Source organism: Sylvia atricapilla, chromosome 23, assembly GCF_009819655.1.
Source record: "Sylvia atricapilla isolate bSylAtr1 chromosome 23, bSylAtr1.pri, whole genome shotgun sequence".
Lineage (NCBI taxonomy): Eukaryota > Metazoa > Chordata > Aves > Passeriformes > Sylviidae > Sylvia > Sylvia atricapilla.
Window position 1 is genome coordinate 5,264,091 of NC_089162.1, and position 27,815 is coordinate 5,291,905.

The 27,815-nt window shown below is 61.9% G+C and overlaps 3 protein-coding genes across 5 annotated transcripts; 1 reads left to right on the top strand and 2 right to left on the bottom strand.

Moving 5' to 3' along the window:
• Nucleotides 1–652: 652 nt before the first annotated feature.
• RNF26 (ring finger protein 26) lies at nucleotides 653–4,287 on the bottom strand. Its single transcript, XM_066334643.1, has one exon. The coding sequence runs from the start codon at nucleotides 4,215–4,217 to the stop codon at nucleotides 2,847–2,849; it is 1,371 nt and encodes a 456-aa protein (XP_066190740.1). The 5' UTR covers nucleotides 4,218–4,287; the 3' UTR covers nucleotides 653–2,846.
• Nucleotides 4,288–7,624: 3,337 nt separating this feature from the next.
• LOC136370936 (E3 ubiquitin-protein ligase RNF26-like) lies at nucleotides 7,625–9,888 on the bottom strand. Its single transcript, XM_066334636.1, has one exon. The coding sequence runs from the start codon at nucleotides 9,839–9,841 to the stop codon at nucleotides 8,081–8,083; it is 1,761 nt and encodes a 586-aa protein (XP_066190733.1). The 5' UTR covers nucleotides 9,842–9,888; the 3' UTR covers nucleotides 7,625–8,080.
• Nucleotides 9,889–17,457: 7,569 nt separating this feature from the next.
• MCAM (melanoma cell adhesion molecule) lies at nucleotides 17,458–27,438 on the top strand. 3 transcript variants are annotated; one of them, XM_066334944.1, is made up of 16 exons: nucleotides 17,458–17,588; nucleotides 21,303–21,430; nucleotides 21,537–21,750; nucleotides 21,856–21,926; nucleotides 22,003–22,090; nucleotides 22,180–22,359; nucleotides 22,442–22,569; nucleotides 22,723–22,885; nucleotides 22,976–23,097; nucleotides 23,351–23,489; nucleotides 24,029–24,150; nucleotides 24,230–24,365; nucleotides 24,487–24,504; nucleotides 24,976–25,120; nucleotides 25,489–25,606; nucleotides 26,225–27,438. In XM_066334944.1, the coding sequence occupies exons 1-16, from the start codon at nucleotides 17,522–17,524 to the stop codon at nucleotides 26,252–26,254; spliced, it is 1,869 nt and encodes a 622-aa protein (XP_066191041.1). In that variant the 5' UTR covers nucleotides 17,458–17,521; the 3' UTR covers nucleotides 26,255–27,438. The 3 variants fall into 3 exon arrangements, with proteins under 3 accessions (XP_066191041.1, XP_066191042.1, XP_066191044.1); XM_066334945.1 differs by lacking the exon at nucleotides 24,487–24,504; XM_066334947.1 differs by lacking the exons at nucleotides 24,487–24,504; nucleotides 25,489–25,606.
• Nucleotides 27,439–27,815: the final 377 nt, after the last annotated feature.

A 27,815-nucleotide genomic window follows, 5' to 3' on the forward strand; every position in this document is an offset into this window, starting at 1 on the left:
CTGCCACAGCCTTCCTGCAAGGCCCAGCCCTGTGCTGCCTCCATCGCAGGGACAGTCTGCCACAGGACACTGAGGCACCAGAGAGGTGCAGGGACAGGAATGAACACGTTCTTGTCAGCCTGGGACACGCTGGGAAACCCCAGCCTCTCCTCCCTGTCCCCTGGTGTGGGATATCCACAACCACCTCCCCTCACTGTGAGTTGGCAGAGCAAGAGCTGGGGGCTGCCAGCTCTGAAAAGCCCACCCAGAATGGGTTTGGGTGTAAAATCATCTGAAAAGCCCACCCAGGGTGGGTTTGGGTGTAAAATCATCTCAAAAACTCATCCAGGGTGGGTTTGGGTGTAAATTCATCTGAAAAGCCCACCCGGGGTGGGTTTGGGTGTAAATTCATCTGAAAAGCCCACCCAGGGTGGGTTTGGGTGTCAATTCATCTCCTGGCTGCTGGGTTTTCAGTGCAGCAGCCTGGCCCCAGGGTATCCCACAGCACTGCTTTTCTGGAGGAAAACACCCCTAAACCTGCAGGCTGACCCTTTGTCAGGTGGGATGAGCTTTCCCTGGAGTCCAGGGCTGGATAAAGGAGATCCAAACACAAATTTCCCCTCCAAAAAAAAAAAACCAAAAAAACCTTCCCAAGAAGGAGGCAGCGCCCAGCTTTTGGTAAAGGAGATTTTAATCTGCTCAGTACCTAGTCCATAGTGCAAAGAGTTAAACTTAAGGCAAAGCCTTCTCTTATAAACAGCAAACAGGCCCTAAACAAAGAAGCGTGACTGCTATAATAACAACAATAATTAAAAAAAAAAAAAAGGGGTTAAGGGAACAAACTGCAGTTTTGGGGAGGTGTCCCTTCCCTCCCACCCTGTAACTCATGTAGGGAATGTTGCATTCCCTGACACACGAGCTGGTCCCATGGGAATGCTGCTGCCTGTGGCCAGAAGCAGGGCCACAATCCCACTCCTGGGTGACTCCAGGTGCAGCTCCCTGACTCCTGTGCAGGTGCCTGGGCTCTCACTCACTGCTCTGGGCAGGGTCTGGCTGCTCCCAAGTGCTGCTGGCTGCAGAGAGCCAACATGAACAAGGGACGTGTGTGGGGAGGCACAGGGACAAGAGGTTGAGCAATGGGGAATTTTGCATCTCTTTGAAATGAAGTAGAAGCAGCTTAGAGCCCTTCTGACACCCATCAGTGCTCAGGAGCTTGGCTTGGCCCAGGGAATCCTTCCAGCTCCCAGGAAATGTGGGAGCAGCCAGCCCTGGCAGTGCCTTTCCCAGCAAAGCCACTCAACAAGGAGATAGTCCCTTGCTGGAGCTCAGCTTTACAGCTCAGAGGCATCTCCCAGCACAGCCTGGCCTCTCTGCTGCCTCTGTTTTGGCTTAAATTGCTAATCAAGAAGGAAAATAGAAGGGAATCCATGCCAGCTGCCCTCAGGCTCTTGGCTTGCAGTCCAGAGTCAAGACTCTCTCTGGTCTAGCTCCAGCCAAAATTGGCTGTGGCGTGTGGCTGACCTCAGGCAAGCAGCTGGGAAAGGAAAAGCTGTTTGGTGCAAGGCCCTCTTGCAGCCCAGCATTTTCTTGGAATGGTGCTGGTTGCCCAAGCTGGGATGAGCCATCCCAGGCCTCCCCCAGCCAGCATGGGATGCCCTCACTGGACTTCAGGGGACACTTCTGAATGACAGTAGCTACACTGGTGACAGACAAGGAGACAAAACAACAGTACAGCCCTGCCCTGATCCAAGATATCCGTGGTCCTGGTGCTGCTCCACGCACACAACTGCAGCAGGGATGTGCAGAAACTGTGCCTGGAGCTGGAATGTCTGTGAGCTCCCAGGAGCTCTGGGGTGCTCCCTTTCCTCCCAAAGAGTCCTTCCCTCAAGCCAGCCCATTCTGGGAAGGAGCCAGCAAGTTCTGGAGCGACCCTCCCTGTTCCATGGCACTCTTAGCCTGCAAATGTGTGGGTTTTTTTGGAGAGGATTCTCCAGCCTTGGCTCAAATCTGGGCTGCTGCTGCTGCCAGGGTGGAAGCACTGGCTGAGGGGGCCACTCCTCGAGTTCCCCAAGCAGCAGCAGCAGCAGCAGCCCTGCAGAAGGAGTGGCTCCCCCAAGCCTGGCTGTGCAGGTAACCTGACGTGTGCTCACTGGCCTTGCATAGGTGATGCGTGGAAGCAGCAGCAACACTGAGCTCTGCAGGGAGCCCGGGTTCATCACAGCCCCACGCTGCCCTGGCAAGAGAGATCCCTCAAAAAGCAAAGCCACTGAGGTGGTGAAGTACCCCAGAGAGCCTGTTCTCCAGCTGAGAGCCAAGTTCAGCAAACACTAAAAAAACTCAAGTGTGCTCCTTGCTCTCCCCGGGCCTTGCAAACAGGGCACTCTTCCCTTTTCCCATGGAGCTCCTCCACTTTGGTGGTGGGAGGAGGAAACAGGCCTGGATGCAGCCTGCCTGCAATTTTCCTCGGGGGAAAAAACAATTCCCTTGCCTTGCACCAGCCCCTGTGATTGGCACAGCCTTTAACCTTCCCATCAGCTTTGGCTAGGAGAGACCAGAGCACTTTTCTGCGCTCTGCTTTGGATCTCAGGCTGCTGCAGGCTTGAGGCAACAGGCCCTGAAACAGCAAAAGTTGTCAACAAAAAACCACAGGTAACTCTTCCAGCCTGCTGCAGAGATCAGTATTGTGCTTGCTAGCAAGAGCTACATCCTAGTTAGGCAGCAAATGTGACCAGCAGACACCCCACAGCGTTCTGCCCTTCCAGCACCATCCACGGTTCTTTGGAAGCTGCTCCTGGCAGCCCTGGGAAGTGCAGACAGGGGTGCCCTTGACCTCCTGGGAAAACAAAGAGCCCAAGCCCCCCGTGGGCTCACAGGTACACGTTGAGGGTCTGCAGGATCACCTGGCGGCACAGGGGGCAGTTGCGCTGGTAGATGTCCTGCTGCAGGAGCACCTCGGTGCACTCCTGGCACAGGCACAGGTGCCTGCAGGGCAGCAGCAGCACTGTCTTGGTCTGGTCCTGGCAGATGACACACTTCTTACGCTCCTCTTGCTCTTTCAGCAGCACCCAGGGGTCGTTGTCGGGGCTTCCCTCAGCATTCCCGGCGTTCAGCTGCTGCTTCCTGGGAGCTTTCCACCAGGATGTGCCCGGCTCCTCCCTGGGGGTCTGGTGACGCTGTCCTGTCCCAGCACGGCTCAGGGCAGGCCGTGGCTGTGGCCCCTGCTCTGCATCCAGCTGTCCCTCCTGCTCGGCCGGCTGCTGGCCCAGGGTCACCCTGCCGGCGGCCGGGGCTCTGGGGGCAGCCACGGCCCGGCGCTGCTCACTGCCCTGGTTCACCATCCTGCCTCCCCGGCTCCAGTTGGTCACCTGCAGGCTCCAGTCGGTCACCTGCAGGATCCAGTCCACCAGCCTGCGCCAGGGCTGGGAGGTCATGGCCACGCCCAGGGTCAGCGCGGCCACCTGGTAGAGGCGCCACACGTCCCGCTGCAGGCGGCGGACGGAGGGCAGCGCGTGGAAATAGCCCAGCAGGTATCCCGTCAGCGTCCACAGCAGCCCGGGGTTGAACACGAAGGCACCGACCACCACGATGAGCAGCAGCAAGCCCAGGCCGTAGATGTTCACGAAGAAGACGCTGATGAAGAGGTCGGTGGCGGAGCAGAGCAGCTCGAAGGCCATCTGGCAGGGCGACCACAGCAGGATGGACACGGCGATGGCACCGCTGGACACGTGCGCCAGGAAGGCGGCCAGCAGGTCGGTGACCCGAATGACGGGCCCGGCCAGCGAGTCCCAGAGGGCGCCGAGCAGCGTGAAGAGGTTCTGCGCGCCGATGAGACACACGTTGACCAGGCTGTTGACCAGGTACATCAGCAGGCTGGTGCCGATGGCCAGCGCCTCGCACAGCTGCCGGCACAGCGCCTGCCCGCAGCCCAGCACGGCTCCCAGCCCTCGCTGCGCCAGCTCCCGGGCCCGCAGCGCCACGTGTGACACCAGGTGCGACACCAGGTGCCCGGCCGCCCGCATGCCCTCCATGGCCCCGCAGCACCCGCGCAGCAGCACCAGCGCATCCCAGCACGCCACCGCCGCGGCGGCCGCGGCCGCGGGCAGGCTGGAGGCCGCGGCCAGCAGCCACAGCAGCGCGGACACCAGCGAGGACACCAGGAAGAAGTTGAGGTCGAGCACCAGCAGCAGCAGGTCGAGCAGCAGGCGCAGCCCGCGGAGCAGCGCGAACAGCACGTCCATGGTCCCCGCGGGGCCCGTACGGCAGATCAGCCGCGGGGCCCCTCCGACACGGGCGCAGCCATCTTGGCCCCCGCCGCCGTGCGGTGCTCGGCCAATCAGCGGCGGGGGCTCCGCCGGGGTTCGCTCCCCATTGGTCGGTTCGCAGGATGCGGCGGGGGCGTGGCTTCCAGCAGAGGGGCGGGCTTGGCCACGCCCATTGCCGCTCATTTAAAGGGCCGGTAGCTCCCGTTAGCCCGGACCGTTCTTTGCACCACGCGCGACATCGGTTTTTGCAGTTTTTTAACAGCGGAAATGAACACAATCGAGGTAATTCCCTATCTCTTTGTGGTAGTAGGTCTGCCCGACCGCTACAGTAAGAGGAAAAGCTCGTGGCATAGGGACATCTTCCAATATCCCAGACTGATCCAAACCCAGCCCAAGCTGGCCTTGGACACTTCAAGGGATGGGGCAGCCACAGCTCCGCTGGGCAGCCTGTGCCAGGGCCTCCCCACCCTCACAGGGAGGAATTTCTTCCCGATATCCCATCTTGCTCTGCCCCCTGTTAGTGTGAAGCCATTGCTCTTTGTCCCAGAACTCCCAGAGGAGGGCACAGGGATGCTCAGGGGATGCAGCAGCTCTGCTCTGGAGCCAGGCTGGGAGAGCTGGGGCTGTCCAGCTTGGAGAAGAGAAGGAGGAGGAGACCTTGGAGCCCCTTCTGGTACCTAAAGGGACTCCAGCAGAGCTGCAGAGGGATTTTGTACAAGAGATGGAGGGATGGGGTTCAGGAGGCAGGACAGGGCAGGCAGAGTGCACAGGATGGACAGGGCTTGACATCACCCCTTCAGGCTGGTCCCAAACAGCACAGGGGACACCCAGCACCCGCAGTGTCCCTGCAGGTGCTGAGTTTGTGCCTCAGCCCTGGCACAGGGAAGGTGTGCACTTGCCAGCAGGATCCCCTGGGCCTGTTTGGGACAGAGTCAGCCCAGGGTCACCCTGCCAAGCAGTTTCCTGCAGGATGTTTGAACATAAAGCCGTGGCTGTGGCTCAGACCAAGGTCCTGCTCTCCCTGCTGGATCCCAGCCAGGGCGTGGGGCTGTCAGAGCCTCGGCCCTTTGCTCTGCCCTGCCCCAGGGGACGGTCCAGCCCAGCTGCCCTGAAGGAGATGACAAGTTCAGGAAAATGCAGCCTTGAAGCCCAAGGCTTTTTAAGGAAGGAGAGGGTGATGCAGTGGATGATGACCCACAGGAAAGCCGTGTGCAGCCCAGGAGGCTCCGGCCAGTGGGGCCAAGGAGGGAGGCACCACACCCCGGGCAGCCAGGCAGGAGCCCCACAGGGATCTGGGGTCACCGTGATGCAGATGTCTCCCTGAGCTGGCCAGGGGACGAGGTGGCACATCGTGTCTGTCCCTGCCTGGGCTCTGTCCCGCTGTCTGGCCAGCCCTGTCCCTGTGGCTCCGAGGCAGCGGGCGCCTGGATCCCCAGGGAGTGACGGAGTCAGGATGCTTTCAGCATTTATGGTAATGTTTGGATTTCTCATCGCTTTCCCAAACAGGAGAAGCGAAAAGAGAGCCAAGGGCTGGGTGTGCTCCACTCGTTCCCTGCCTCCGGCTGTGCACCTGCCCCACCCTCCCTGCTCCCGGTGCCTGCCGTGGGGGGCTCCCCGCCGCCGGGCCGGGGGTGCAGCGGCTGCAGCGTTCAGAGGTCGTGGCTCCATAGCAGGGCTTCTCCGTGCTCCGCGGGATGGAGGGGAGCTCTGCCCGCTCTCATTCCGGTAGGATGTCCAGCTCCAGGGCGGTCAGACCTGCAGGAGAGAGGCACAGGGATGAGGAGGGCTGCAGGGGGCTGGGAACACCTGGTAGCAGTTCAGGTTGGGACAGTGATTTGGCTGGAGGAGACCGGGGGCTTTGGAGGGTGTGAAAAATGAGATTCAATTTTTTTTGGTAGATTTTAAGAAATAGGTTTTAATAAAAGATAAGACAATTAGGAGATAAGGGAAAAAAAAGCAAAGTACGGCCGGCTGGGTGACTTGGCATTTAGCCAAGTCCACAAATTGCTATTTCACAGGCTTTCTTTAAATACTCTTTCTATTGTAGCAGTCTGATGAATATTCATATTTTTCCATAAACTAGTTTCCATATTCCAGGGACTGTTTTGCATGGCCCCTCCTTGGGTCCACCTTTTTAGAGCTGCGTGTTTCTGGGCTGTGTCCTCATCATCACCTCCAGATTGGTCCTTGGTCCATGCTTTCTTCAGATGGGAGATGCTGATAGTTGGTGTATCAACAGCAGAGACTTCTTTCCATGTTCCCTGGATGTTATCTCGGCCAAACAGACACTTAAAGCATATTATATCACTACTACCACTGTGCCTAACATAGTTAGGAGCTGCAGGGAGCCCAGCCCTGTGTCCCCAGCAATCACGGCCGTCCCTGCCTTCGCTCACCCTGCAGCTCAGGGCAGGAGCAGGAGCTCCAGGGCTGCTCGCCGTGTTTCTGGAGGGTTCCCCACGATGGGAGCTGGGATATCTGTCTCCTCCTGGAGCCTGGCCAGACAGCCCTGGGAAAGGCAAGTCCTCTTGCATGGGAAAGTGCTGCGAGAAGAAATTCCTCTTTGGCCAGCCCAGCCCCACCGTTCCCCTGGGCTCTGGGGCTCCAGTGTGTCCCCAGGGCCGTGCGGAGGTGACACGAGGACTGTGCCCTGCTTGCTGCCTTATCCCAGGCACTCCTTGGCTGTCCCCTCCCCTCTCCACAAGGAACCTTCTCCAAGGATCTCCAGAGGGATCCCCTGTAAGAGGGGCTCCCCCAAAGCCGGGTCTGTCCGGGGCTGATCTCTCATTAGTCTTTCTCACAGATGATGCTATTGAGCCGTCCTGGGGGAGCCCTGCAGACAACGCTGGGAGGGAGAGATCCCTGCAGGCAAACCCAGGGAGTGGTGCTGTGTCCCCATCCTGCCTTCTCCTCCCTTCCTTGGCAGCAGGGAGTCGGAAAAGCCGGCTGCCAGGGAGCACAGGGCAGGGATGTTCCCTCTGCCCGCTCCTGTGGGCACCTGTGGCCTTGGGGAGTGCTGGATGAGTGTGGCCAGGACCCCTCGGTGTCCCCTTGGCAGCCCAGGCAGGACCCCAGGACCTCAGTGTCCCCAGGCAGACCCATCCTCTGCCCCACTGTGGGTCAGACCTCACAGCCAGACCCATCATCTGCCCCACTGTGGGTCAGACCCCACAGCCAGACCCATCATCTGTCCCATTCTGGATCAGACCCCACAGCCAGACCCATCATCTGCCCCATTGTGGGTCAGACCCCACAGCCAGACCCATTCTCTGCCCCACTGTGTGGTTGGGCACCCAGCCCTGTCCTTGTCCAGCCCTGTCCCAGCTGGCGCCAGCACAATGGGCCCTTTTTCCTGTCAACGCTGGGGGACATGGACTCGGAAGTGCTCCCAAGGAAAAGGTTTATAAATAGCTCCTGGATTCCCCGAGCCACTCCGTCCCAGCCCATTTCCAAATCTTGGGAGCCCGCAGAGGGCTCTGTCCCCCTGTGCCCTGGCAGAGGCTCCCAGCTGGATGAGGTGGGTAGCAGGCACCAGACCTCCTTTTTGTTGTGCTGTGGATCTCAGGCTGCTGCAGGCTCAAGGGAACCAACAGGCCTTTGAACCACAAAATTGTCAAGAAAACCACAGGTAACTCTTTCAGCCTGCTGCAGACATCAGTATTGTGCTTGCTAGCAAGAGCTACAATTAGTTACGTAGCAACCAGCAGACACCCCACAGCGTTCTGCCCTTCCAGCACCATCCACAGTTCTTTGGAAGCTGCTCCTGGCAGCCCTGGGAAGTGCAGACAGGGGTGCCCTTGACCTCCCGGGAAAACAAAGAGCCCAAGCCCCCCGTGGGCTCACAGGTACACGTTGAGGGTCTGCAGGATCACCTGGCGGCACAGGGGGCAGTTGCGCTGGTAGATGTCCTGCTGCAGGAGCACCTCGGTGCACTCCTGGCACAGGCACAGGTGCCTGCAGGGCAGCAGCAGCACTGTCTTGGTCTGGTCCTGGCAGATGACACATTTCTTACGCTCCTCTTGCTCTTTCAGCAGCACCCAGGGGTCGTTGTCGGGGCTTCCCTCAGCGTTCCCGGCGTTCAGCTGCTGCTTCCTGGGAGCTTTCCACCAGGATGTGCCCGGCTCCTCCCTGGGGGTCTGGTGATGCTGTCCTGCCCCAGCACGGCTCAGGGCAGGCCGTGACTGTGTCCTCGGCCCTGCATCCAGCTGCTCCCTTCCCTGGTTCATCCTCCTGCCTGCTTGGCTGCTCTTGGTCACCCGCAGAACCCAGCCCACCAGCCTGCGCCAGGGCTGGGAGGTGGTGGCCCTGCGCCAGGTCACCACGGCCACCTGGCAGAGCCGCCGCAGGACCGGCTGCCAGCGGCGGGAGGAGCCCAGCACGTGTCCCTTCAGCACCTCCAGCACCTCCTGATTGATGTAAATGACACTGAAAAAGACAACGAGAAACGCAATGCGCAAGAGCAAGCCCAGGGTGTGAAGGACGACGAAGATGATGGTGGTGAAGACCTGTGTGACCAAGGAGAGGAGCAGGAGGGCCACCTGGAAGGGCAACCAGAGCAGGATAAGCAGGGCCCTGAAGAGGTACACCGGGACCATCACCAGCGTGTTGGTGACCCCAAGAATCAGGGTGGACAGCAACTCCCAGAGGACGGCCAGCAGCATGGAGAGGTACTGACCGCCCGTCAGACACAGGCTCAGCAGGCTCTGGACCACGCTGCCGACCAGGAAGCAGATGCTCATGAAGACCTTGGTGATGGAGCACAGGAGCTCAGAGGCCACCTGGCAGAGCCACCAGAGCGACACGGACACGGCGATGGCACCACCGGACACACGTGCTAGGAACGCTGCCAGCAGGTCAGTGACCCCGAAAACCAGACTGGTGAGTGAGTCCCAGAGGGTGACCACGGGTGTGCCGAGGCTCCGGGCGCCGCTGTGACACACAACAGCCAGGCTGGACACCAGGAAGTAAACGCTGAGGAAGACCACAGTGGCGGACCAGAGGAGCTTGAAGGCCAGCTGGCAGCGCAGCCAAAGCCGGATGGACACGGCAGTGGCTCTGCTGGTCACGGGCAACAGGAGCGCGGCCAGCACTTTGCCGACCACGAGGACAGACCCAAGCAGCGAGCCCCAGAGGGCGCCGAGCAGCGTGAAGAGGCTCCGTGTGCCAGCCAGACACACTTTGCCCCGTTCTGTCAGCAGCCGGCTGCCGACACTCGGCACCTGCCCGCGCTGTGCCGGGACCGGGACCCCCGAGACCCCCGGGAGCTCCGAGAGCCCCGAGAGCCCCGAGACCCCCGGGAGCTCCGAGAGCCCCGGGAGCTCCGACAGCTCCGAGAGCCCCGAGACCCCCGGGAGCTCCGAGAGCCCCGGGAGCCCCGGCAGCCGCTCCGCGCCCTCGCAGCCCCCGCGCAGCAGCTCCAGCGCAGCCCGGCACGCCGCGGCGGCGGTGGCCAGCAGGCACGGCAGCGCGGCGGCGGTGGCCAGCAGGCACGGCAGCGCGGCCAGCAGCCAGGAGCACAGCGAGAAGCTGAGGTCGAGCAGCAGCAGCGCCAAGTCCCGCAGCAGGCGCAGCCCCCGCCGCAGCTCCGGCTGCACCTCCATGGTCCCTGCGTGGTCCCGGCCGCCGGCTCGGCCCCGGAGCCTCTTCCGCGATGGGCGTCTCCGGATGGGTGCTGGGGACGGCCGAGGGGCAGGAGGTGGCCGGGGAGTGGCTGTCGGGAGAGGTGACACCCGTTGTCGCTCGTTTTAAAGTGCCAGCGGCGCTCGCTGTCCCGCGGCAGCTCCGCTTTCTCCGCGCTCGCCGTCGGGTTTTGGCAGGTTTTTTTGGACAGGAGATGAAGTATTTGTTCGTGTTGAATGGTATTAATATAGATTTTATTAATGAATATTACTTATATTATTATGCTCTTATTTAAATATATCCTGTTATATTATAATGATAAAGGAATTAATATATTTAGAGAAAATCATTATTATAATATTGAGATGTACCGTGATCTCTCTGTAGAAGTGGATCTGCCTGACCACTACAGTGAGAGGTAATGCTGGTGGTGGAGGGACACTTCCAATATCCCAGGAAGCCCAGCCCAAGCTGGCCTTGGACACTTCCCGGAACAGGGCAGCCACAGCTCCTCTGGGCAGCGTCTGCCAGGGCCTCCCCACCCTCACAGGGAGGAATTTCTTCCTGTTATCACATTTCACCGTGCCCTCACTCCCAGAGAAGGGCACAGGGATGCTCAGGGGATGCAGCAGCTCTGCTCTGGAGCCAGGCTGGGAGAGCTGGGGCTGTCCAGCTTGGAGAAGCGAAGGAGGAGACCTTGGAGTCCTTTCCAGTACCTAAAGAGGCTCCAGCAGAGCTGGATTTTGTACAAGAGATGGAGGGATGGGGTTCAGGAGGTACGACAGGGCAGGCAGAGTGCACAGGATGGACAGCACAGGGAAGGTGTGCACTTGTCAGCAGAATCCCCTGGGCCTATCTGGGACAGAGTCAGCCCAGGGCAGAGCTGTTCTCACCCCACCAGGCAGTTTCCTGCAAGAGATCCAAAAATAAATCCGTGACTGTGGTCCAGATCAAGGTAACCTGGAGCAGGTCCTGCTCTCCCTGCTGGATCCCAGCCAGGGCGTGGGGCTGTCAGAGCCTCGGCCCTTTGCTCTGCCCTGCCCCAGGGGATGGCCCAGCCCTGCTGCCCTGAAGCGGATGACAAGTTCAGGAAAATGCAGCCTTGAAGCCCAAGGCTTTTTAAGGAAGGAGAGGGTGATGCAGTGGATGATGACCCACAGGAAAGCCGTGTGCAGCCCGGGAGGCTCCGGCCAGTGGGGCCAAGGAGGGAGGCACCACACCCCGGGCAGCCAGGCAGGAGCCCCGAGAAAGGAGCACCGACTGTGCTGGCACCGAGCCCGGCCACGGGGCTGCTGCTGCATCACGGCTCCAGCCGCCTCCCCGCTGCTGAGCTCACCCCGCATTCCACAAAAACAGCAGCCAGAGGACGCCGGCTCCAGGGAGCGCCTCAGCTCTGGCAGGTGCCGAGTCTTTCTGGATTTCTCTGGAAGCAGAGGGAGACAGGCAACAGCTCCAGGCCTGGCTGTCCCCGTGCTCGAGGGGTTCTCTGCAGCACCTTGTCCTGCCTCCCTTGCTCCTTGGGCACACGCTGAGGGAATTTCTCGGCTGTGGGTCCTGCCGGCATCACTCCAGCACTCCCAGGGTGCTCCCAGCTGCGGGGACCGTCCCCAGGTGCCCTCCCGTGCGGATCCAGGCCGTGGGGCAGCCCCGAGGGCCGGGCCAGGGCAGGCAGCAGGGTCGTGCTGGGCACTGCCAGCAGCGTCCCCTGGGGTCCCCTGAGGACAGCCCCGCGCAGCGCTGGGCGGCCGGGGCCGGGCGCTGCAGCCCCGTGCTCCAGCCCAGGCGGGAACAATGGCTCATTGGGCTGCATCCGCTCCGGGAAATCCCCCGGCCCCGCTCCGGCCCCGCTCCAGGATGCTGTGCCTCGCTCTTCCTCTGCCCTTGGACGGGCAGGTGATGGAGTCCCCCGTGGCACGTACCCCGCGGGCAGGGAACAGCCCCAGGCTGCTGGGGACAGTCCTCAGGAAGGCTCCGGAGCTGCAGGGAGCCCAGCCCTGTGTCCCCAGCAATCACGGCCGTCCCTGCCTTCGCTCACCCTGCAGCTCAGGGCAGGAGCAGGAGCTCCCGGGCTGCTCGCCGTGTTTCTGGAGGGCTCCCCACGATGGGAGCTGGGATATCTGTCTCCTCCTGGAGCCTGGCCAGACAGCCCTGGGAAAGGCAAGTCCTCTTGCATGGGAAAGTCCTGCGAGAAGAAATTCCTCTTTGGCCAGCCCAGCCCCACCGTTCCCCTGGGCTCTGGGGCTCCAGTGTGTCCCCAGTGCCGTGCGGATGTCACACGAGGACTGTGCCCTGCTTGCTGCCTTATCCCAGTCATTCCTTGGCTGTCCCCTCCCCTCTCCACAAGGAACCTTCTCCAAGGATCTCCAGAGGGATCCCCTGCAAGAGGGGCTCCCCAAAGCCGGGTCTGTCCGGGGCTGATCTCTCATTCGGCTTTCTCACAGATGATGCTATTGAGCCGTCCTGGGGGAGCCCTGCAGACAACGCCGGGAGGGAGAGATCCCTGCGGGCAAACCCAGGGAGTGATGCTGTGTCCCCATCCTGCCTTCTCCTCCCTTCCTTGGCAGCAGGGAGCCGGAAAAGCCGCCTGCCAGGGAGCACAGGGCAGGGATGTTCCCTCTGTCCGCTCCTGTGGGCACCTGTGGTGGCCTTGGGGAGCGGTGGATGAGTGTGGCCAGGACCCCTCGGTGTCCCCTGTGCAGCCCAGGCAGGACCCCACAGCCAGACCCATCATCTGCCCCACTCTGTGGTTGGGCACCCAGCCCTGTCCTTGTCCAGCCCTGTCCCTGCCCAGCCCTGTCCCAGCCAGCGCCAGACAATGGGGCCTTTTTCCTGCCGGCGCTGGGGGACATGGACTCGGAAGTGCTCCCAAGGAAAAGGTTTATAAATAGCTCCTGGATTCCCCAAGCCACCCCGTCAGTGCTCATCCCCAGGTCCTGCTCCTTGCTCCATGCCCACGGTGCTCCCAGGCTGGGAGAGGGGCACGGACGTGACCAGCCCAGCTGAACGTGTGTGAGCCGGGGCAGGACGTGGCTGTCACACCCTGTCCCGGGGCTGCACCTGCTCCAGCCCGTGGGGCTCCTGTACCCCCAGGATGTCGAGTGACAGCCCTGGGCCGAGGGCTCCTTCTCCCCCTGCCTTGGCAGTGGCTCTCAGCTGGATAAGGTTCTCCCAGGCGTGTTCCAGCTGTCCTTGTCCATCCGCCCCGCACGCAGCTCCCGAGGCAGGGAGCAAGGGAATGGCTGCACGGCTCTACAGCCTTCCCTGCCAGCCCTGTGCACCACAAAGCAGTCCTCAAAATCAGTCCTGAAGCCCTTCTGTCCTCTCTCAGCAGCCCCATCAGCAGGGCAGTTTGCTGAGCTCTCTGCACTGGGCGGGGTGAGTGACCCTTGCCAGCTCAGCTCCTTTTTGGGGCTTTGCCACTGCTCCGCATCCGCTGAGCCCCGGCCATCGCCGCACAGCTGCTCCCAAAACCCCACTCCTCCACGGCAGAAATCCAGATGTCACCTTCCTTCCCCTCCCCACCTTCCTTCCCCCCTTCCGCCCCTGTCCTTCCTTCCTCCACCCTCCCGGCTCCTGTGGCCCCTCCTGAACAAAGGCCCCGTAGCCATGGTTAATAATCCCCGCAGAAAGGCCCTGCACAAGAGCAGAGGAAGGAGAGGGGAGACACAAAGGAGCCGCTGGGAGCCAAGCCGAGGAAGGGGGTTGGAATTGGAAGGAGGAGTTTTCCTGAGCTGGAGGACAGGGCCATGAAGATGGCTCCCAGGGGTGGGTACAGATGGGGCAGGGGTACCCCAAAGTGACCTCATGGCACTCAGGGGGCAGAGAACCAAAGGCTGGATTGCCCAGGAGGGTCCCCAGAGGGCAAAGCCTTGTGTGAGCCCCAGAGCCCCCCAAAATGCAGCAGCAGGGACTGGCAGACGGTGCCCCGAGGGTGCGGGGAGCAGGGGCAGGGGAGCAGCTGTCCTGGGCAGTGTGGGAAAGCTCAGTGCTGGCCTGCATCCCATCCCATCCCATCCCTTCCCTGGGGAGCAGGGCTGCTCTCGGCCCTGACGGTGTTGTGTGAAGAGGTGCAGGCCTGGGTGGACACAGCCAGAGGTTTCCTCCCAGGATGGCTGCTCTGTGTCCACCCCGGAGACCGGCAGGGAGCCAGGCCAGCCCATCGGTACCAGAGCTGTGCCAGCCCATCGGTACCAGAGCTGTGCCAGTCCCAGCCCATTGGCACCAGAGCTGGGCCAGCCCCAGCCCTCAGCACCAGAGCTGGGCCAGCCCCAGCCCATTGGCACCAGAGCTGTGCCAGCCCTCAGCACCAGAGCTGTGCCAGTCTCAGCCCATTGGCACCGGAGCTGTGCCAGCCCTCAGCACCAGAGCTGTGCCAGCCCCAGCCCTCAGCACCAGAGCTGATTGATGGGGGGCCAGCTGAACACCCCAGAGCCCATCCCAGCCTCTCTGGGCCCCTCTGGGCTTGGGGAAGGCACAGGGCCCCCCGTCCCACCTGGGACACGCCGATCCGCGTGTCGGGACAGGCACAGGCACAGCCCACGCCGGGCCAGCCCCCTCTGGCAGCATCCCAAGGTCCCCGTATCGGCAGGGATCTGTCTGGCAGTGCAGGAAAAGGTGGAAGGGGCTGCTGTGTGTGCTGGGATGCGCAGCCCCAGGCCTGGCTCCGTGCTGGCCGTCGCTCCCCTCCGGCTGCAGAAAGCCAAACCCAGCGGGAGGCAGAGGAGGGAGGCAAATGCAATTGCACAATTCCAGATCGTTCCTGCAACCTGCGATGCTCAGATAATGCTGGGAAGCCAGCCCTGCCCTGGGCAGCGTCCTGTGGATCCCAGCTTTCCAGCAGCCGTGCCAGGGACTGGCAAAGCCCCACCGCTGCCAGGGGCAGAGCTGCCTGCCCAGGCACGGCCTCACCTGAGAGGTGGCAGGAGGGATGGAGCAGGAGAGTGATGGTAGCTGCGGGGGCCCAGGCACCAATATTCCCTCCACTGCCGGGGATTTCAGAGCTGTGGGAGCTGCTCTGTGCCTCAGGTGGAGGCAGACCTCTGTTTCCTGCCTTGCCCACCGCAGCTGTGCGCGTGGGACTGCGACGCGGGAGCCTCACGCACAGTTTGTGTGCCTCGCTGAGAGTGGGGCCCGCAGCCAAATCCATTAAGCGAGCAGATAAACAAGAAGGCGTGAGCTCAGGCAGCAGGGAGGCAAGATGAAGGTGGCCAGCCTGCCACGCTCCCCACGCAGAGTCCCCGAGCCCGCTGGGTGCCACACACAGCGCAGCGGGGTGATTTCATGCCTTCTGTTCATGCCGTGCTTTCAAACCCTGCTCCTCTTCCCCAGAACCATTCGTCTGTCGGGGGAGGAAAAAAAAAGCACCAGTTTTCTTCAAAGTTAAGCAGGATGAAGCCTGACCAAGTGGAGGCAGAGCCCTGCAGTGAGAGCAGGGGGTTCTGAGGGTGGCACGCTCCCCAGCCTGTTTTCCCCAGGGAGTGGCAGTGCCCTTTCCAACTGCTGGGAAATTTTTTTTCTGCAGAGGTTTTCTTAGCAACGTTCTGCTTTATTTTTAACGCGGAATAAAAGTTAGCCCCGGAACAAAACGCATCCAGGGGCGTGTCAGCCGAGTCCTCCCGCTTTGTTTGTTTGACTTTGGTGGATGATTTCCCGTGGGCCTCCTTCCCTCTCGGGGTGGCATTTGTAGGGTATTTTGTGCCAAGTGGAACATCCCTTTCCCTGCTCCAAGCAGAGCAGAGCCTGAGGCTCCTCCGGTGCTGCATCCTGCCCTTTGGAAGGAGGGGAAGAGGGGACAACATTGTCACGGAGTCCCTGAGCCTGGAGCACCCACTCGGGGGGTGGATTTTCCCACCACAGACAGGGAGCTCCTGCCGTGAGGTGTGAGAGCATCCCAAAACTGCGGCTGGGAGGCCAGAGAGCGGCTCCTGAGCATCCCGTGGATGATGGCACAGCTCCCTTGCACTTGTTCTTCCCAGCCAAGGGAGGAGGCCTCCCTCGTCCAGCGGAGGCTCTGAGCCTTATCGCTGCCCAGCATTGCCATTTTAAGCAACTGATCTCCTGGGGAAAAAAAAAATACTTAATCATTTCCGATGAATCATTGAATGTATTTGGCTGGGAAACTCTTGGTGGGGGGAACTGCTGGTCAGGCGTGCAGAGGAGGAGGAGGAGGAGGAGGAGGGCATGGGAAGGGCCGCAGCATGGCACCAGCCAGGGGCCAGCACAGGGGGCTGGAGGTGGGAGAGGCGCTCGGGCATTCCCAGGAGGAATGCTGTGGCTCAGGGGAACCTGCGGCCCAGCCCTCGAGTGGCTCAGGGCGTGTCGGAGGGCTGCAGCCCCCACTGCCGGGGAACAGGAATGCGGCGGGGAAAGCAAGTGGAGGAGAGAAAAGGACGTGCCGAAGTTCAGAGTCTCCGGGCTGAGAGCGGGAGGAGGGCACTGTCACAGCTCCCGGGGGTTTGGGAAGCCCCTAGCTCTGTCCTCGTGTGTGATGAACCTGAATCAGCGAGTTTGGGCAGTTCTGTCAATGGGGAAGCGAAAAGGTTCTGGAGGGGAAGAAAACCTTTGTCCTCTGAGTGATTGACCCGGGGGAAACTGAGGCACGGAGGCAGGCTGTGACAGGGCAGTGACCCTGGGGCCGGCTGTGCCGCGTGGCTGCCCGTGGGCAACCCGCAGCACCTGGCGGGGTTTGTCGTGCTCCTCCCGGCTCTGGCCCGGGCTGCCGGAGGGGCCGGGCCGTGTTGGGCTGGGCGATTACCCCTGGATAATGGGAGCCTTGTGCAGCCCCGCCGCCCCCGGGCCGGCCCCCGGCCAGCCTGCTGCCCCGGCCGCCGCAGGGAGCAGCTTCTCCACCAACAGCCGCCCCATTCAACAGCAGCTGCTCGGGGCTCTGGCCGAGGGTCGCTGCGGTGACCTGGGGCCGCTCCTCGGGGACAGCACGGGGCTCCCGGAGGGGCCGGGGGACACCGAGGCTCGGCAGGGCTGGGGTGCCAACCCTGCAGACCCCGGGGACACGGCTTTGCTCCGCCCCGCAGTCCAAACTGCCCCCAGGTGTCCGGGGGAGCGCAGACAATGACAAAGAGTGTTTTGCCTCTCCGGTTTGAGTCTGTCCTTGTTTGGCGTGGGTTCAAAGGTCACCCGGCAGCTGCTGCTGGGCTTTGGGGCAGTGTGGGGCTGGGGTCGAGCAGGGCAGTAGGTCACTGCTGATTATCGCCACTGCTACCTGCAAACTGGACTCTCAGCCGCCGTCGCCGTGGCCGGCCGTTCCCCAAACACTCTGAAAAACACATCCCACGCTTCAGCCCCCTTCTCCGGCTCTGGGAGCGATTCCACCTCCAGCGCCCGGCTGTCTGCCCGTGCACGCCCGGACAGGCAGGAGCTGGCAGCGCTGCGAGCCCCTCGGGCGCAGCTGGGAACGGGAACGGCGGGGGCCGAGCTGGGGGCGGCCCGAGCGCTGCCCGCGGCCGTGCGGGGCCGGACACGGCGCTGCGGGGCTGGGCGGCGACGGCGCCCTCCCGGCTGCTGCTGCCGGGGGTGATAAGCGGCTGCGGGCGGTGGGCAGGCACCGCGCCTTCCTCCTCCTCCTCCTCCTCCTCTTCTCCTCCTCCTCCTCCGCCTGACGTCAGCCCGCTGCCCCGCTCAGTCTCGGGCTGCCGGCGGCGGGCATGGCTGGGGGGCGGCGGCCGGCGGGGCTCGCCCTGGGCTGGGGCTGCTGCCTCCTGCTCTGCTGCGGTGAGTGGCTGCGGGAAGGGCCGGGCTGTGCTGTGCTGTGCTGTGCGGGGCGGTGCGGGGCGGTGCGGGGCGGTGCGGGGCGGGAGGACGCGCGCACCTGCGGAGCGCTCCGGGGCGCGGCGCGGGGTCCCGCGGAGCCCTGCCGGAGATGTCCTTCTCCCCGGGGGACAGCGGGCTGCGGCGGGGGTGCGGGGCTGGGTTTTGCCCCTGCGCAGCTCCCCGAGGTGGCAGCCCCAGGGGTGTCCCCGCAGAGGCGCGGCGGGGCCAGCGCGGGCAGGCGGGAGCGCTGCGCCCCTCGGGCGGTGCCTGGCGCGGCGCCGGGAATGCTCGGATCGCGGGGTCGGGGCAGCCCAGGTGGGACCGGCTCTTCCCACAGCGTGTCCCCGCCCGGATGGCCCCGCGATCCGGGGAGGGTCCGGGTGTGCCCCGTCCCGCTCTCGGGGCCCCTCTGCAGCCCCCCAGGGCAGGGCAGGTTGTGGGGTGACCCACGTGCGCTCAGCGCGCACCGGGGTGAACTGGTTGTTGTTAGGAAGCATCCACCCCTTTCCTTCTAAGGAGTTTTTTCCCCTGAGCGCTGTGTTTCTCTTGGCTTTTGTTTTTTTTTCGCGCTTTCTTTTTTTATCCACTTTCCAGTCCATTTTCACCCTCGGGGGGTGGCTGCGCTTCCTGCCCTGCCCCGCTCCCCGCATCCCGCCCTCTCCTCGCCGGGGGCCCGGGAGCGGTCCCGGTGCGCTGCGGAGGTGGCCCCGGCGCTGGGAACCTGCCCAGGCCGAGGTGTCGGAGCCAAAGTCAGGCTCAGACCGGAGTCTAGAGCAGGCTGCTCCCACCCCCGGCCCGTGCCGGGATCCCCTTCCCACAGCACATGTGTCGAGCCAGGAGTCTCTCAATGGTTGGCGGCGTCGGTGTATTTGGAAGCCCAGCCACGTGAAAGGCTTGATGCTTCCCAGAAGCACAAGGGGCGACGGCCAAGACATTCCCAGGCCAGTTCCAGCGCTGCTGGAACTGGGGGCTGAGCCCACCCCGGGGCTGCCTGAGCCGCCCCATCCCTTTGTGCACCGCGGTCTGGCTGTTAGAGAGGTGTCTGCGTGTTGTCACCGAGCTGCGGGGTGGCGTTGAGAGCTTTGCCGCTCCGGGAGCACAGGACGGGGTCCTGACAGGGCGGTGGGGTTGTTTGGGGGCGCAAGGTGTTGGTCCCCGCTGCAGCAGAGCCCCGGATCCATCCCCATCCCCGGCGGGGTGTGGGCTGGGTGGATAGGGCTGGGCGGAGGTGTTGGGTGCTGCTCCTGCTGCTCCTTGCGGGGCTGGGCTCTGCCACCCTCTCTCCTCTCTCTGTGAAGAAGGCAGGGTGTGGGTGATGCTGTCCCGTGTGAGCTGGGGCACCCCGGCTCGGGGATCTGGGAACAGGAGGGCAGCGTGTGTGGCTGTGCCGGGAGCAGGCGGGATCTGGCCGCAGCTGGTTTCTCTGAGCGGGGAGCGCAAACCCACGGAAACCTCAGGAGTCCCACGTGTGTCTCCAGACCCCCGTGGTGCCCCTCCTCTTGCTGCGGGCCGGGGGCTCAGCGCCGGGGGCCGCCAACGCAGCCGCACTTCTCGCCGTCTCCCCGCACACCTCGGCTCCGCAGGAGGCTGGCGAGGGACTCTGCTGCTCCCCACCCCCTTCCCCAGCTCTAAAAGCAAATCTTTGTTCTTGTGGAGCTCTGGCTGCCGGCCGGCTGTCCGCCAGCCAGATGGAAAAGGCACGGGGGCTCTCCTTCCTTCCCTGCTCGCTCCCTGCAGACGCCCTCTCCAGAGCTCGAGGTCTCTGCCTGGAGCTGTGCCAGGCGCTCGGGGTGGATGGAGCTCGCTGCCGCAGCTGGGCCGTTCCACGCGTGGCTGATGGATCACCCCAGGGTCCATCACCAAACCTGCAGCTGCTCTGGGCACAAGGGAGGATGGCCAAATCCCCGGAGCCTGCTGTGCCAGGCTGGCTGTGCCCAGTGCCTCTTTAGCCTGCCCACGCACATAGCAAAAGGTCTTGGAGCCGGAGAAGGAAGCCTTGTGTCCCCAGAGTTGTGAGGGACCTTGTGAGTGTCCCCTTGTGTCCCTCTTCCAGCCCGTCCGGGAGGAGGTGGGGAGCAGTGAGCCCTTTTTCCAGGTGGGGTGGGGGCTGCAGCGACCATGTCAGCCTCCTCAAGGGCAGTGGATGGCTGGGAGGGTTGTGTTCCTCATGCCAGCCCCGGATGCCAGCCATTCTCCAGCTCTGAGCTCATGGTTTCGCTTGCTCCGCTGCCTGGTCGAGGGCTCTCATGCCGAGCGGGTCAGGGGGAGGGCCAGCTGCTCTCCCGGGGGCTGGCTCTGCCTGGGGCCCTCGCCGAAGGTCTCAAAATGATGGAGAGGCGAAGCCTGGCTTGGCTGCCCGCAGTCCAGAGTGCCAGGGCTCCGGGGAGGCTGCAGGGACACAGCCCAGCCCCAGGCTCGCCCAGATGTGCAGGTGCCCTCCTGCAGCAGGCAGCCAAGTGGTGGCCGTGCAGGTGGGCAGCTGCCTGCTGTGCAGAGTTATCTTTTCCTTTGCATTCTCAGCCAGTTTCCTGCCGCTGCTTTGTGCTTATCTCTGGGACTTTCACCTGTTTTTCCAGCACCTTCTTTGCTGTGCCGTGATTTGTTCATCCCCCTTTGCCCAGTGCCAACTGTAACACGCTGACGGGATGGGCGAGGGCCAAACCCGTGCGTTGGGAAACTCTGAGGTGGCAGCTCCTGCGTGTCGGGGCCTTTGCTGTGGCAGAAAGGGCCCTGGCTGCCTTTTGGCTTTGTGCCACCACATCCCCACTCCAAACAAAGAGCATTTTGTGGGCACGGCGCTGCCCTTTGAAGTCGCCTCGGCGGTGGCTGTTACGGAGCGGGCGCTATCAAGGGAGATGTTGACACAGCTGCTTCCTCCAAGCCTCTTGTCCCCAGCTCCTGTACCTGGCCTGGCTCTGTTGCTTGGGGACAGGTTGTTGTCCCCTCTGCAGGGCCCTGTGCCAGCCCAGGGCGTGCAGACCCCGCTTTGCTGTGGCAGGGATGGCAGCAGTGACGCTCCCAGCCTTGCTGTGATGCCGCCCTTGTCTCTGCTCTGCCTGGCTGGGGCTGCTCTGCTCCCAATCCCTTGGGAAGCCGCTCCGTGCCCTGTCCTGGATCGATAGCCATTACCTTTCCCATCCTCTCTGGAGCAGGGCCAGCAGCTCCATTACTGCTGCAGCTGGCTGGGCTGGCAGGAAGGTGGGGTGCAGGGATGGGCAAGCTCTGCTCACTGGGGTGCTGTCAGTGGGCAGAGCTGGGCAGGGAGCGGAGCAGCAGAGCAGAGCCTCAGGAATGCTGCAGGGATGGATGCTTTGACTGCTGGGTTCCTGCTGGGGCTGCAGGATCGGAGCTTGTGGAGGGACCTGGGAGTGCTGGCTGTGCCAGGGCTGTGGTGGCTGGGGACATGCTGCCTCCCAACGGTGTCCTGGGGACACAGCTGGTAGGGGCACGACATGCCATGTCCCCTCTTTGGGAACAGGATCGCTGGCCTGAGCTCAAGGCAGTGAGTAAATGCTGAAGGCAGTGTGGCCCTGGCTGTCACTCCTGCTGGGCTGGGACACTGTAGAGCACAGGGCACAGCTCTGCCCCACAGCTTTTGAGGGATGGAGATGGGCACCTTGAACAGCCCATTATTCCCTATCCTTCCTGCCCCTAACAGCAAATTCTGTCCCACAGCTGCAGCCAGCAAGCTGGAGATCTCCATGCCAGCCACGGTGGAAGTGGAGGTCGGGGACACAGCCAGGATCGAGTGCAACTTCTACATCCCTGAAAACGCTTCCTACACCTACATCGACTGGTTCTACGTGAGTGCTGGCCTGGCAGAGCAGCTCGGCCTGGTGGGCTGGGCTGGAAACCAGCCCAGGGCTCCGTGCCGGGCTCCCCAGCCCAGCCTGGCCCCTCACCTTGCAGGTGGACCGCAGCAACAGGCAGGTGAGGCTGTACCACATCACGGCCAACGGGGTCCTGGAGGACGACACGGAGTACAAGCAGCGGCTGTCACTGGGGGAGGACAAGTCCCTGTCCATCAGCGCAGTGACAGTGCAGGACGCCAGGACCTTCGTGTGCCAGGTGGGAGCTGGCAGCCACGGCGTGGGCGAGAACAGCACCGAGCTCAGCGTCTACAGTGAGTGACACAGCAGGGCTGGGCAGCTGCTCCGCGGGGCTGGCGGGCTTCCCATCCCAACCCATCCCTCCTAATTAATACCTGTGGGGTGCCTTCTCTTTCCAGAGGTCCCCAAGACCCCTGAGATCGAGCCCAGCTCAGGAGGCATCTCTGTGCACAGCAATAAAATCCCAGAGGTGAGTGTGCACGCAGGGGACGGGGAATTACCCTGATGACCCTTACCTGTGCTCACACCTGTCTCTGCCACCACAGATCGCCAGGTGCGTGAGCAGAAACAGCCTCCCACCTCCCAGCATCACCTGGCACAAGAACGGGGAGCAGCTGCACCCGCAGGAGAACAGTGAGCTGGGTGGGGGCGGGCGGCCAGCTCAGCAGGGGCATCCCAAAGACCCCAGAGGGAGCCCTCCTGTGTGGCTGTGTCCCCTGCAGATGTGACCATCCAGTCGACGCTGACGCGGGAGTCGAGCGGGCTGTACACGGTGAGCAGCACGCTGTACGCGCCCGTCACTCGCCAGGACCGCCTCTCCAGCTACCACTGCACCGTGCACTACAACCTGCCGGGACACAGCCAGGCCCTGCAGTCACGGGGGGTCAAGGTCAACATCTTCTGTGAGTTTGGGGCCGGGGTGAGGCCGTGCTGGTGCCCCTGCAGCGGGGCAGGGCACTGACTCTGCCCCGTGGCTGTCCCCAGACCCCGCCGAGCACTTGACGCTGCAGGTGGTGCCGTCCTCGGCACTGGTGAAGGAAGGGGACAATGTGACGCTGGTCTGCGAGTCTGATGGGAACCCACCGCCTGTCTTCACCTTCTATAAAAAAAATGTGAGGCTTGGAGGGGACTGAGGCACCTCTCTCTTGGCAAACATCTCCTGGTTGCTCCTCGTCCCCTCTGGAGGGTGCTGCGGAGGGGGATGCAGTGGCTGGGTGGGAGGGGGCCTGTGTGGGGCTAAAGCTCGATTTTGTGCCCACTGTCAGGAGCTGAATGAGTGGCAGGACGTGTCGTCGCCGACAGACCCCCAGGGCGGGGTCCTGACCCTGCACAATGTGGACAAGAGCAGCAGTGGCAAGTACATGTGCCAGTCCCTGGACCTGGACGACATGTCCCAGATAGAGGAGGATGTGGATCTTGTCGTGAACTGTAAGAGAGAGGGGACTGGGCCCTGTGGACCTCATGGTGGGTGCTGTGTCCCTCCTGCTCACCCTGCCCTGGTCTCCACCCCTCTCCTAGACATTGAAGGGGTCAATGTGAAGATGGAGCCGTCCTCAACCCTTCTCGAAGGGCAGAGCGTGACCCTGAGCTGTGACGCCCACAGCCCCGTGGACCTGACGTACCAGTGGAGGGATGAGAACGTGAGTAGACATCCCGGTCCTGTCGTGCTCAGGCTCAGCCTGGGCTGTGCAGCAAATTAAGCAGAGTCAGGATCTTGCTCCATCTCTCCTGAGAGGCCAGGGAAAGGATTCCTGGACCTGCATTGTCCACCCCAATATTGTCACCTCCTGGCCAGTACTGCAGGGACGTCCTGTGCTTGCAAAGCTGTGCGTGGGAGGTGTGAACCCCTTTGGGCACAGAGGGCTCATTGCTGGGGCCGTTCCTTCCCAACAGGGCACGAAGCTGAAGGAAGGGAACCAGCTCTTCGTGAGCAACCTCACCTTCGAGAAGTCCAACACCTTCAGCTGCAGGGTGATGGCCCCGAGCGTGCCGGGGCTGGAGCAGAGCAAGAAGGTGTCCCTGGCTGTGGAGGGTAAGGCGTGGGCTGGGTGCAGAGTGACCCCTGTCTACTCCCTACCCATCCCCCTGTGGCCTGTGGGTACAGAGTGACCCCTGCCTGCCCAGCACCCATTCCCCTGTGACCTGTGGGTGCAGAGTGACCCCTGCCTGCCCAGCACCCATTCCTTTGGGATCTGTGGGTGCAGAGTGACCCCTGCCTGCCCAGCACCCATTCCCCTGTGACCTGTGGGTGCAGAGTGACCCCTGCCTGCCCAGCACCCATTCCCCTGTGACCTGTGCGTGCAGAGTGACCCCTGCCTGCCCAGCACCCATTCCCTAAGGGACCTGTGGGTACAGAGTGACCCCTGCCTGCCCAGCACCCATCCCCCTGTGACCTGTGGGTGCAGAGTGACCCCTGCCTGCCCAGCACCCATTCCTTTGGGATCTGTGGGTACAGAGTGACCCCTGCCTACTCCCTACCCATTCATCTGTGACCTGTGGGTACACAGTGACCCCTGCCCACCCAACACCCACCCCCTGGGAGCTGTGGGTGCTGATGTCCCCTGCCCACAGGGAAGCCCAGGATCGTGGCCATCAGCTCCCCGCTGTACGTGCGCCAGGACGAGGTGATCAACCTGACCTGCAAGGCCATCGCCTTCCCCCGGCCCACGGTCCAGTGGAGCATCAACGGCACGGTGAGAGCCGGGAGGGGCCGGGCTGGGCTGGCCCAGGGGCTGCCCGGGTGCTGAGTCCTGCCCTGCCCACCCTGCCCAGGCTCACGAGTACATGGACAACCAGCACGTCGCCAGCAACCTGACGGTGCGGGTGAGCCACGACCTGCTGCAGGATGGAGCCATGTGCCGGGTGTTCAACAAGCTGGGTGTCAGTGAGAAGCACATCCAGCTGGTGGGTGAGTGTCAGGCACTGCTTTCTGTCCTGGGAGCCCCCCCAGCAGTGGCAGTCCCCCCTGTGCCGTGCTGCCGTGGGGTGGCTGAGCTCCGTGTCTTTCCCTCCCCTTCCTGCTCTTCCAGAGGATTCCATCAGGAGAGGTCAGTCTGCTGATGGTGTCTGTCAGGACATGAGTTGTGCTCACCTCAAGCCTGGCTGCTGCCTCTGTGCTGCTCCTCTGGCTGCTTCTCTCCCTGCCCAGCCAGGAGGGAGGCACAGGCTCTGTCCCCAGGGGTGGAAAGCTGCGGGCTCATCCTCAGCGAGGCCACCGAGTGCAGCTTCTTGTAGCCCAAACCTGCTGGGCAAGGGAGCAGAGGGATGGCCTGCAGCAATTCCTGTTATCTACCCTCCTGTGGCACACGGGGCATGGCAGCCCAGAGCAGATTTTCTGTGCTCCTACAGAAACTGCTCCAACAGAGCATTTCTGAAGCGAAATCTGCATCCTGCAGATTTCCTGCAGGCAGCTGGGGAAGCACTGGAGCTTTTTTGGGAGAAGGGACCCTTTCCCAACACAGAAGGAAAGCTGGAGGGGGTCACAGACACTAATTTCTTCCTCTCCCCGTTGTGTTTAGATCAAAAGTCAACAGCAGAGAGCCAAGGGGTGATCATCGTGGCCATCATCGTGGCCATCCTCGTGGTGGCTGTGCTGGGCGCCGTCATCTACTTCCTGCACAAGAAAGGCAAGATCCCGTGTGGCCGTGCCGGGAAGCAGGACATGTAAGCAGTGCCTCCTGTCCCCCAGGGGCCCGTGGGGCTGGGGGTGCTTGATATCACTCATGCTTCCCATCCCATCCCATCCCACCGCTCCAGCTGCTCCCTGCCCGGCACGGAGCATGGCCTCGGGGGCACCGCGGCTTTTCCCGCTTCTCACAGGGCGCTGCCTGAGACAGCAGAGTGGTAGAGCAGCCAAGGGCCCCCTCCCTGGCAGCCCAAAGCTTTCTGTGAGCTGGAGTCTCTGTCCCCAGCTCTCAGCCCCGGTCCCACTGCAGTGTCTCCCCGAGATGGAGCCCCAGGGCTCGGCCGGCCACGTGCCCCTCCCTGGCATCACCAACGCATCTCAAAAATTGTCACCTCCCTCCCCCTAGCACAAAGCCAGAGGCCCGTAAAGACAAGATTGTAGTTGAAGTTAAGTCAGATAAACTTTCCGAAGAGGCGGGGCTCCTGCAGGGCGCCAACGGCGAGAGGAGAGCCGCAGCTGACCAGGTAGGACAGAGCTCCGGGCACCGTCCTCCCCGCGCCGGGCCGGGGCTGCCCCAGGTAATGCTTTGCCCACCCTCCATCAGCCATCAGCAGCGCTCGGGGGGGCTCTGGGATGGAGGGGAGGGGACAATTCTGCGTGGGGACAAAGCTCTGCCTGTCCTGCTTGGCTCTGCCTCTTTCCGTGGAGCGGCGGCCAGGCTCCCCAGGGGCCTTTGGGGAGAAGGAACTAAAAGCAAAGATCTTGCAAAGATCTCTGGCCAGAAGTCAGAGCAGAGGCTGCAGGAATGGGTCCTCTGAGCCAGAGATCTTTGGGACGAGTTTTTTTGGGACGTGTGCTTTGCCCTCGCCTGGGATGCAGCAGCTTTTCACAGCGTCACTGCTGGGCCACCGCTGTCCACGGCGGCCACAGGATGCAGCCCCTGAGCCCACCGCGGTTTTATTTGCCAGGAGAGAGTCCCTGCCTGGCTCTGCACAGCTCCCAGTCCCCACCCTGGGGTGCCCCAGCTGTCCCCCACCCCGCTGTGTGTGTCACCCCCACAGCTGCAGCAGAGGATGTGGTTTGTGCTCATCCCTAACCGTGCGTTTCCCCTCTCTCCCTTTCTCTTTCCGCGGCACGTGAAGAGCGAGAAATACATCGATCTGAGAAACTAGCGAGGAAACCTACTAAGTGCTTTCTTCCTTCAAACCTTTCCTGCTCTTGGATTGCCTTGTCCCACCCCTGCTCCAGCCCCTGGGGAGCACGGCCAGAGAGCCGCCGTGTGTCACCGTGCTGGGCGTGCAGGGGACACCTCCCTGCCTCACCTGGCCTTTACCTCAGCCCTGGGCTTGCAGGTGTTGCCTTAGCAGCAAAGCTGGACTCGCTTTACTACTCCAGAGAAGCCACGGCAATATTAGGAAGAACTATACCCCATTAATCCCTACTTGGTGGAAGGATTTGAGGCTCTTTCAGGTAATCTGTTCTGTACACGTTGTCGGGAAGGTTTTGATGCGTTGTTTTTTTTGCCCTGACCTTGCTCAGAGAGGCTGGTGAAATGTGGGTTTTGGGATGTGTGAGGCACCTTAGCAGGCTGGAGGAGAGAGAAGCGGAAGGGGGGTGTGTTAGGGAGATGTTTGCAGCTCCTGAAGAGATTCTGAGCGTTTTGTTTTGTCTTTGAACCGTTCCTGGGTCACTTTATCCCAGCGGTGATCCCACAGGAGGAGGAGAGGACCTGGCAGGGCAAGGAAGGGCTGGAGTCTCCAGAAAGGTTTTGGGGTGTCTGGTTTGGAGCTGTGCTGACCCGAGGGGCAGGGCTCCCCTCTCAGTTTGGGTTATTTCCGAGCACCCAGAGCTCCCCCAGGTTTAAATTCAGTATCAGACAGGGCCAGTCAGTGACGTCTCAGGGGTTTTTTTGTGCTCAGCCATTGCCAGCCCCAGGTCAAACTCCTCCCTGTGCTTCTCTGGCTCCACGCTCAGGAGGGGAGATGGGCAAGAACCTGCCACCAGCTGCTGTCCCAACCCTCCCCTGCCTCAGCCCAGAGGGATTAGCCCCTCCTGCCGCCGACAAATCACATCCTCTGAGCTCTGCTGGCCACTTTGTCCCCTTTGTCCCCAGCCCTGACCAGAGGGGAGCCGTCCCCGCCTGCTACACGTGGTGTCCGAGCAAAAAGCTTTGGTTTATATATATATTTTTGTTGGATTGTGTGTACATTTCCAGGAGTTTTGGTTTATTGATTTTTTTTTTCTTTTTTTTTTGGGTTTTGTTTATTTTTCTGTCCGATACTTGCAAGGTTTTTTTGTTTGTTTTTTTTTTATATATATATATGTATGTGAAAATAAAGTACGGATTCAAAGCTGAGTGGTTGGAGTTTGTTCCCAAAGCGAGAAGGGTGGGAAGGGCAGTCCATAATCCCACAGATTAATCCAACAGGACCCGTTTATGCCCCTGTGGCTGCTAATGAGACACTGATTTCTCCCAGTGCTAATAAATCTGTTAATGAAGAATCCTAGTTTCAGGCTGTAATAGGTGGTTGTACCACTTAAAGATACTATTGTCAGTAGAAGTTAATATTAGAATATATTGATAATTATGGCTAATAGCAATAACCTAGAGCAACCCAAATCAGAGCCTCTAATGACCCCTATGACCTAAGATAACCCCGAGGAGGCCCTCAAATGACCTCAAATGACCCCTATGACCTAAAGTAACCCTGAGCAGACCCTCAAATGACCTCA